Source organism: Carlito syrichta, unplaced genomic scaffold (assembly GCF_000164805.1).
Source record: "Carlito syrichta isolate Samal-C Ts95f unplaced genomic scaffold, Tarsius_syrichta-2.0.1 Scaffold308871, whole genome shotgun sequence".
Classification (NCBI taxonomy): Eukaryota; Metazoa; Chordata; class Mammalia; order Primates; family Tarsiidae; genus Carlito; species Carlito syrichta.
This window is the reverse complement of record NW_007252967.1, coordinates 55,038-64,463: the sequence shown is the minus strand read 5'-3', so window position 1 is coordinate 64,463 and position 9,426 is coordinate 55,038. Positions and strand designations below refer to the sequence as shown.

The 9,426-nt window shown below is 38.6% G+C and overlaps 1 protein-coding gene across 1 annotated transcript in view; it reads left to right on the top strand.

Annotated features, from left to right (window-relative positions):
- LOC103268678 (ovochymase-1-like) overlaps positions 1-7,772 on the top strand; it is a gene marked incomplete at its 3' end in the record, with an annotated part of 28,163 nt that extends 20,391 nt beyond the window's left edge. Inside the window, 7 exon segments of the mRNA XM_021716679.1 lie at positions 1,565-1,702; positions 1,796-1,926; positions 2,643-2,736; positions 4,816-4,913; positions 4,915-4,933; positions 6,420-6,494; positions 7,592-7,772. Coding sequence (XP_021572354.1) covers positions 1,565-1,702; positions 1,796-1,926; positions 2,643-2,736; positions 4,816-4,913; positions 4,915-4,933; positions 6,420-6,494; positions 7,592-7,772 — 736 coding nt within the window.
- Between the last annotated feature and the right edge of the window lie 1,654 nt (positions 7,773-9,426).

Below are 9,426 nucleotides of genomic sequence, written 5' to 3'. Positions count from 1 at the left end.
TGGCTCATCACAGTCTCAACCTCCTGGGCTCAGGCGATCCTTCTACCTCAACCTCCCAAATATCTGGGAGTGCAAGGGCACACCACCCCACCTGGCTAATTTTCAATATTTTTGTAGAGACGAGATCTTGCTATATTGACCAGGATGGTCTCAAACTCTTGGGCTCAAGCAATCCTCCTGCTTTGGTCCCCAAAGTGCTGGGATTACAGGTATGAGCCACCGCACCTGGCCTATAGCCACACACTTTGGACTTAACATTGTTTTATAATTTACTTTTTTTCTCATGACACAATGGATTATGTCATTACATTTCTTTTATTGACTACCTCTTATTAGCTATACAAGCATAACTGATATAGCTACTTTAGTTGAAATATTATGTGTTGACCACGCGCGGTGGCTCAGCCTGTAATTCTAGTACTTTGAGAGGCCGAGGTGAGAGGATTGCCTGAACCTGGGGATTCGAGGCCCACCTGGGCAACTTGGTGAGACCTCATCTCTACAATAAATCACAAAAACTAGCCAGGCATGGTGGCATGCGTCTGTAGTTCCAGCTACTTGGAAGGCTAAGGCGGAAGGATCACCTATGCCCAGCAGGTCGAGGCTGTGGTGGCCATGATCATACCACTGCACTGCAGCCTGGGCAACGAAGAATGAGACTCTAACTCAAAAAAAAGAAAGAGAGGGGAGGGAGAAAGAAAGAGAAAGAAAAGAAAGAAAGAGAGAGAGAGAGAGGGGAAAGAAAGAAAGAAAGAGAGAGAGAGAGAGAAAGAGAGAGAGAGAGAAAGAAAGAAAGAAAGAGAGAGAGAGAGAGAGAGAGAGAAAGAGAGAAAGAAAGAAAGAAAGAAAGAAAGAAAGAAAGAAAGAAAGAAAGAAAGAAAGAAAGAAAGAAAGAAAGACTAGTAGTTAAACATAATAGAAGGTCTCTGCACCTGGTATAGACCTCTGGTATAGATCTCTGCAACTGGTATAGACCTCTAACTCTAGGTCTCTACAAGACCAATGTGTCTCTTCACATGTATTGGGCAGGATGCTTTAGACAAAACATTGTGCTAGGGGTTATAATATCTATTGACTAATTGATTTCATGCTTAAGCCTGCTACTTATCCAGTAATCATTCTTTCAATGAATCTCTGTTTTGAAAATGAAATATCATGCTGGGTACTAGGCATCTGTAGAGAAAAAGCAGTCTCTGACCAGATGATCTTGCAGTTTGAGGGAACAAAAACTGTATCACAAAGTGGAAAGTGTAAAACAGGAAATGTGCTGTGTTATTTCAAAAAAGCTAGCTCTTATTTTCAGTGAATGTCTGGGAAAGTTTATGGGAGAACTGAATTTTGAGTTAAGCTCTGAAGGATGAGTAGAATTTGGACATGTGAGACTAGAGGGGAGAAGGTGAGGGAAATAGCAAAATCACAAAAGCAGAGATTGGAATGATCAAAGGGGCCTCGAAATAGTGTTTAGACTAGAGAGCTCATGGAGATGACATTAGAAAAGCAAACACCTGTATGTAAGTTTCCATCACTCTTTGGTAATGTTGTTTCTATTTATTTCCCTTTTAAGGTAAGGTTTGTGGAGATATATTGCCTGCACCATTGCTGACAGCCACCAATGAGGCCACAGTTACATTTGTTTCCGATACAGAAAACAGTGGCAGTGGCTTTGAGCTTATCTTTACGGCTGTTCAGAATTCAGAAGCAGGTATTAATTCCCTGCTATTTTTCTCTGATGTCAGAATGAGAAAGAGGAAATGCCTTTGGTCATTGACTTTTATTTTCCCCAATTCTTCTATAGGTTCAGATTGTGGGAGTGTGGTTATATTGGTAAAAGAAGGGGCAGTCCACTCTGACAACTATCCTGCCTTGTATCCTAGCAATATTAGGTGTCATTGGTCCATCCATCCTTCAAAGAAACGCATTATAAAGGTAGGAAACTAAGGACTTCTCTGCTTCCCAGAGAACTTAGCTATGTTAGTTAGGCAGGATTTACTTCACCTGGATTGTTAAATTGCCATTAGGATTAGGAACTTGTCTACGTTATTTTTTACTTCAAAAAGGGATCTCTGTTTGGTTTTAAAGATTTCAGTGGTTTAAAAGTGTATATAATGAAAAATGAAATGCCTTCTCATTAGACTCCCATCCAACTCCGTGGAGGCAAACACTGATGACATACTACAGTATCCCTGGCGAGGTATTCTGAGAATTTACTCACACACATGCTTGGCACTGATTTTCCCATTGAAAAATATCTCGAAGATCTTTCAGATGAGCCCACAGAGCTCTTTTTAGCAACTATATAAAATATTGTGTGATGTTTCAGAATCTATTAAACCATTTCCCTATTAACAGATTTTTATGTTTTCAGTCTTTGCTTTTACTAGCAATGTTGCCATGAATAAACCTGTCACTATTTTGTATACACATGTGGATATATATAATTCCCAGAAGCAGATTTGCTGGTTCAGAGGGTTTGTCCATTTAAACCTGATAGTCATTGCCAAAGAGACCGCAATTATTTACCCTCCTGTAGGAAGAAATATGAGAATGTGGCAGAGAGCCTTTAAATATACAGAGGGCAACTTTTGAAGCTCATCTCCTCTCGTCCTTGACCACTTCTCTGGTTATGTTTATAATTTGTACAGTTGACATTTGAGGACTTTACTGTGGAATTCAACCAAAACTCTGTTCATGATGCAGTTGTGATTTGTGGTGATTCCGAGGAAGAACATGAGTTAGGTGGGTAACATTTCGTCCTTTAAATTTGAAAAGTGTTAGACTATCCAGAGTAGTTACAGCATTGGCTGGCTTCCTTGGGTGCCATGAGGTTGAGTGGGAATGATAATTTCTTGCCCTGGAAACTGAAGTTGCCATAAAGCTTTAGCATTAATACCCATGAGCCAGCAACTGATTCACCAGTAAAGTTTTTAACAGAGACATGCAAGAGGCGAATTATATTTCAGACTATTTGGAAGGTGAAAAGGAAGTCCTCAGAGAAAAGAGAAAATAGTAACAGTGAGTATATTTTTGGCAGTTATTTTAAGGTAAATTGTAAAACTTCCGTCTATGTTAATTTCTTCTATTGTTGATATTTTGATGTTTGTATCCAAGAAAAGTAACCAACAGCTATAATTTCTACTTGGGTCTTACAACTAATTTTAAGACATAATGTTTAAAACTTCAAATACACTTTCAGTTATGGCCTAACAATGTACTGAATATGAAGAATTTCCAGTCTCGCAACCACTTTCTTTTTTTTTTTTTTTTTAAATTGTGGGGTACAGTTCAGGGTTAGGTATACAAATATTCATTGTGCAGGTGCCCTTGTTGATGAGGTGTGCCCCCCCTTCCCCAAGCAGATTTCGACTACTGTCAATCCCACCTGTCGCTACTGTCAATCCTTTTTTTATAGTATTATGGTAGTTGTTCAAGATCCATTTATGAGTGAGAACATGTGATACTCAGATCTTTGTTTTTGTGAAAGATCACCAGTATTGTAAACTCTAATTCCATCCAGGTTGCTGCAAAGTTCATGATTTTGTTCTTCTTTATGGCTACATAATATTCCATTGTGTATATGTACCACATTTTTTTTTATCCAGTCCTCTTTTGATGGGCAGCACAGCAACCACTTTCTTAGCACCTAGGGTTTGTCCCTCCAGCTGGGTGTTAGTGTGGGTGAAAGGTCAGGAATATAGATGGACTTGGAATATTTAGTTGGGCATTAAGAGCAGGTGAGTGAACCATAATCCCCTGATCCCACAGAACAGTACCTGTCTAGTGTGAGGTTTCTGTGAATGATTTCAGGAGTAGGCTGGGCATGGTGGCTCATGCCTATAATCCCAGCACTTTGGGATACTGAGGTGAGAGGATTGCCTGAGCCTGAGGTTTCAAGACCAGCCTGGACAACTTGGCGAGCACTCATCTCTACAATAAATCAAAAAATTAGCAGGGCATGGTAGTGCATGCCTGTAATTCCAGTTATTTGGAAAACTGAGGCAGAAGGATTGCCTGAGCCCAGCAGGTAGAGGTTGTGGTGGCTGGGAGCGTGCTACTGCACTCCAGCCTGGGTGACAGAGTGAGACTTCAACTCAAAAAAAAAAAAATTTTTTTCAGGAGTTATCTGATTACAGAACATGTGGCCATGTCTTGTTTGAAGGAAGAAATACAGAAACTTGAGTGCTTGCTTTTTGTTTCACTCACCTCTTCTCATTGTTTACAAGTTAATAATTGAGGTTTCTGTGCATACTAGAAATCTGACATCTTTATACTGTTTGTAGAGCTTTTTCTGTGAGATGGAATTATAGTGTATTGTTACTGTGAAATTATTAATTCTCACCTCAGATATAAGGATATGCCTACAAATCAGAGTTGGAGAAAACCAAACCCAAAGCTACTGACAGTAAATTAATTAGATGATATTTTACCTCTGTGTTCTGATTTTTAAAAATGTTTATAAGTCAGCCGTGTACTTATAAAAATTTTTTTTTCAACTGTTATAAGTGGCTCAAGCCTGTAATCCCAGCACTTTGGGAGGCCAAGGTGAGAGGATTGCCTGTGCTCAGGGGTTCAAGACCAACCTGGGCAACTTGGTGAGACCTCATCTCTAAATCAAAAGCAAATAAGCTGGATGTGGTAGCGCGTACCTATAGTTCCGGCTACTTGGAAGGCTGAGGTGGAAGGATCACCTGAGTCCAGCAGGTTGAGGCTGTGGTGGCCATGAGCATACCGCTGCACTCTAGCCTGGATAACTGAATGAGACTCCAACTCAAAAAAAATTTTTTTTTTAATAAGTCAAACTTCCCTAAAACTTCTCAGTTAAGCTTTGTGGAATCTTGAACATCACTCCAGTATTCCGTCCTAGTAACATGATGGTGATCCTTTTAAAAAGTGATTTCTGAGACTTTAAAGTTAGATTTTTTTTTTTTACCTTCAGGTATATAAAAACACTTGTGTAATAGGGACTTTTGCTTATGAAAACTGTAACAAGGAAGATAATTTAGCTTTGTTTACCTAAATGCAGGGTATTTGAACCACCTCAGCAGATATAATAAAACTGCAAATTACTGGGTCTTTCCCCAGAGATCTAGATTCTGTAGAACTGGAATGGAGTCCAGGAATCTGTACTTTAGCAAACACCTCAGGGTACTGCTCAAGAAACTGCATCCATTAGCATATTAAGAGTCTAAACACCATGTATGAGTAGTAGAATATTCAGATTAAAGGATGTAACTCAGAAATGAGGTTGACTGGTTCTATTTTAGAATGTTAGAAGGTTTTGAAGCTTTGATTCATTTCTTGGCAATGTAGAAGACAGAATACACCTTACCCAGACAAAAGGAATATCATACAAAAACCTTAATGAAAGACAATGGGCAATGTATAAAACTACACATAACTCAATATTGTTTGAATTTTGGAGAAAATGATAGAAAAGGCAGAAGTTAGATCATGTTGGACACAAAACGCTAAATTATAAGTATCAGAATGATAGGATTACTTGCTCATAGCAAGTATGGACTGAGCATTTCACATGCCTTATCTCATTTATTCCTCCTCACAGACCTAGAAGGTATGTGCATGGCTCTCCTTTTGCAGATGAGTGAACTGAGGCTTAGAGAATCTAAGTAAGCTTCCCAAAAATGCTCAGCTGGCAAGAAGTGAAGCCATAATTCAAACCTTGGTCTCTCTGACTTCAGAGTAACATGGAAGGCTATGAGTGGACTTCCATGCAAGGAGAGTAGTGAGGAAGTCATTGTAAAGAATTTATTCTAGAAGTATTGCTTGACCATGTACATTGTAGGGAGAGGGACATATGAAGGAGGAAATGTCCAGGATGATTTTCAAGATCCCAGGTTGAGTGGTTAGGTGGCTGGTGGAGTCATGAAGTGATACATGAAAACATAAGACCATGACCATGTTGACTGTTAAAATTATTTATTTTTTGTTTTGTTTTGATTGAGAAATGTAGATCTTAATGAGTTTGTAGAAAATCCAAATGAAGATATCTACCAGTTCTAGGTCTAAAATTCAAGAGAGAAATTTGAAAGTCATCTAAATGAGGCAAATACAAATAGGATACTAAACAATACCTTGGGGAGTATCCTTTAAGGTTGAAGAATAGGATCCTGAAAAAATACTGATACTGAGAAGAGATGGTCATTGGTACATCAAGAAAACTAAGAGAGTAATGTCATGAAGCCAAGGAAGGAAGAAGTGCTTAAAAGATCCAGACGCAAAAGGGATATTAAGAGACTATATAAGAGATCACATCTACAGGATCTGGCTTCTAGCATATGAATGGCAATGTTAGGGAGATCTACAGTAGAGTGACTTTACGATTGACCAGGGTAAGCAGGTAGGGTCAGTAAGTAGTGTAGTCACTCTAAATGCTTTAATTACAAAATGATTTTCTTCTATAGATTCTTCACACGAAATTGAGCAGACATCATTTCTCAAATCCAACCCTGTATCTGCTGCAAAAGCTATCCGATATGGTAAGTTGATGGTCGTGTTGTTACTGTCTGTTTAGCCTTCATCCTTCATTAACTAGGTGTCTCTTTTGGACATCCTTATCTTACATTTGCTATAACTTCACAGTGAGCAAGAATGAGTTTTATATTTATGTCCATGAAACCTCCAGAATCCTGTTTGGTTTCACATTTAGGCTCAAATAGATGGAAGAACATTTAAGTCTTGGGATAGAAAGAAAAGGGTACAAGACCAATCTTTTATCCTCACCTATTCCTTAAAGACTTAATATCTGAAATGACTTCCTAGAGTCTGTGTTTAATATTATTAGGCACTGTGGGGGGAAAAGAGAATACAAAGTTCTTTGATTGGTTGTGTTGTATGTGTATGTGTGTTTAATTAACACTGGAATCTTTTAATTTCCTTATGCTCTAAAGCATGTGGTGAAAAACTATGATTGTTATTATTCCACATGCATGAATTGAATATGTTCAAGCTGATGGACTGTAAGAGAAAGTTGTATAAGTGAAGCTATAAGAGGCGAACACATCTATCTCTTACTAGGAAGTTGGAGAAAGCTTCATGGAGAAGATTAGGATTTGAACTGAGTCGCAGTGGTTCCCAGTAAGAGAACAGCATTTCAATGCCTGAGCAAACGTGACATGTTTGAGGTTTGGTAGTGGTTTTTATTACAGCGAGAACAAGAATTTAAACAAGGACATGTTTTTAAGCGCCTTATATATTTTGCTAACAAACTTGGAATTTTCCTATTAGAATGTAAGTTCCATGAGGGCCAGTATTTTTATTTTTTCTATTCACTGACATCTCATCAATGTCTAGAACAGCACTTGGCTGTTCTAAATAAACTAACTAATTAAATATTGTTAAATGAATAAACAAATATTATTCTGTAGGCCAGTATCTAAAATTCTGATTGACTAGCATAGCCACCTGGGCAGACTTTTTAAAATCAAATTCTTTAGAGGTGAATCTTGGAGTCAGTATCTTTATGAAGCCCATCTGGTGTTTGGAATTACCACTGTTAACTATGGCGAGCCATTAGAAGGTGTGTTCTGAATTATTTCAACAGAATGGGTCATTGGTTTCATCTTCTTTACTGTAGATGTCTGTGGCATCCCTCAATTTAGTCCCCAGTGGTTTTCCAGAAGAATTGCAGGAGGGGACGAAGCCTGTCCCCACTGCTGGCCATGGCAGGCGGGTCTGAGGTTTCTAGGCGATCACCAGTGTGGAGGTGCCATCATCGACTCAATGTGGATTCTGACTGCAGCCCACTGTGTGCAACCGTGAGTAAAACTGATATTTTACTAATCCATTTAGCACATGCATTTATAAATAACACCTAAGACACAAAGATAATTGTCTAACTACTAAGGTCATTCAGACTCATTCTAAAGCGAGACTCTTCCTTTCAGTGTTTCTTCTGCATAGCCTCCTAGCCTTTATTTAAAATAATCTCAGTTAGGAAAAAGTTAATCAAATCTTTACATTGCTTGTCTGATTATTATGTTGAGTCAAAGTCTGCTTCCCTACCGCCAAAATCTATTGGTCTAAATTTACTGTAGTTCCAGAAAACAAGAACTAAGAACTACATTTATTTCTTCGTGCCTTTAATAACCCTTCCTATACAGATACACGAAGACCCCTCCCACATTCCTTTCTATGTTAGTCTTTAAGCTAAGTATTCATAGCTCTATGTTGGTTGTTAGTAATTCCAGATACCTTACCATGCAGTGTTCTTTCCCCTGGATTGGTGTTGGATTGTTCCTCTTAAAATATAGTTTGTGTCAGCAGAGGGCACAGAGGATAACCTATCACCTTGATCACTGGACAGATGAACTAAAATTTTGGTTAACTTTTGCAATGTTTTTAAATCATGAACTATTCCATGATATGAAAAAATACACATAATATATGTGTAGTATACAGAATCATTATTAAATATACATTTATGTTCTCAGCATCCAGTTTAGGAAAGATCTTTACACTTACCTACAAGACCCCTTAGCGCCCGTCTTAAGAAGTAAACATGGCCCATTACCTTACTAAGCTATTATCTGGCCAGGTATTCTTTGAGCTGTGGCTGCCATGTTTTCTTAGTTTTGGCCCCCTCCCATATCTTGGGGAGATGAATCTCTCTCTCTCTCTCTAATTTACTTTTTAAATAAACTACATTTTCCAATCTAAAAAAACAACAACAAAAAAGGAAACACTCTGCTAAATTTGCTAAATGTTCTATTCATTATACCTTTGCTTTTTTTTTTTTTTAACATGTTTGTATCCCTAAAACAGTGTATTGTTTGTTTTGTTTTGTTTTGAGCTCTCACTCTGTCACCCAGGCTTGAGTGCATGGTCATGGCTCACTGCAGCCTTGATTCCTGGGTTCAGTCATCCTTCTTCTTCAGCCTCCTGTGTAGCTGGAACTGCATGCACACACCAAAACTCCTGGATAATTTTTTTTTTCTGTAGAGACAAAATTGCCTAGGCTGGTCTTGACGCCTAGGCTCAAGCAATCCTACTGCCTCAGCCTCCCAAAGTACTGAGATTACAGGCATGAGCCACTCTGTCCTGCCTATTTTTTCTTGATTTTGATCTTTAACAAAATTGAAGTTTATATTCATCCATGTCTTGTTTTTATCCTCACAGTCTATTGTGTGGATTAAGCCATGTGACTATGCATGACTCTAATCAATTGGTTTTCAAACCAGACTAGCTAAGCCAATCACTTGTGGGTAGATTCTGGACACAGGTATTTTTGAAAGGCATCTCAGATAATTCCAATGTGTGGATGGGTAAAGCCACTCCCTGTCTCACTGACCTCATCTCGACCATTTCCCTTATCTGCTTACAGAAGGCCACCCCCACTGGTCTTTCTGTTGCTCAGACATGCTGAGTTTATTTCTGTCTCAAGGTCTTTGTAGTTGCTGTTTCCTCCTCCAT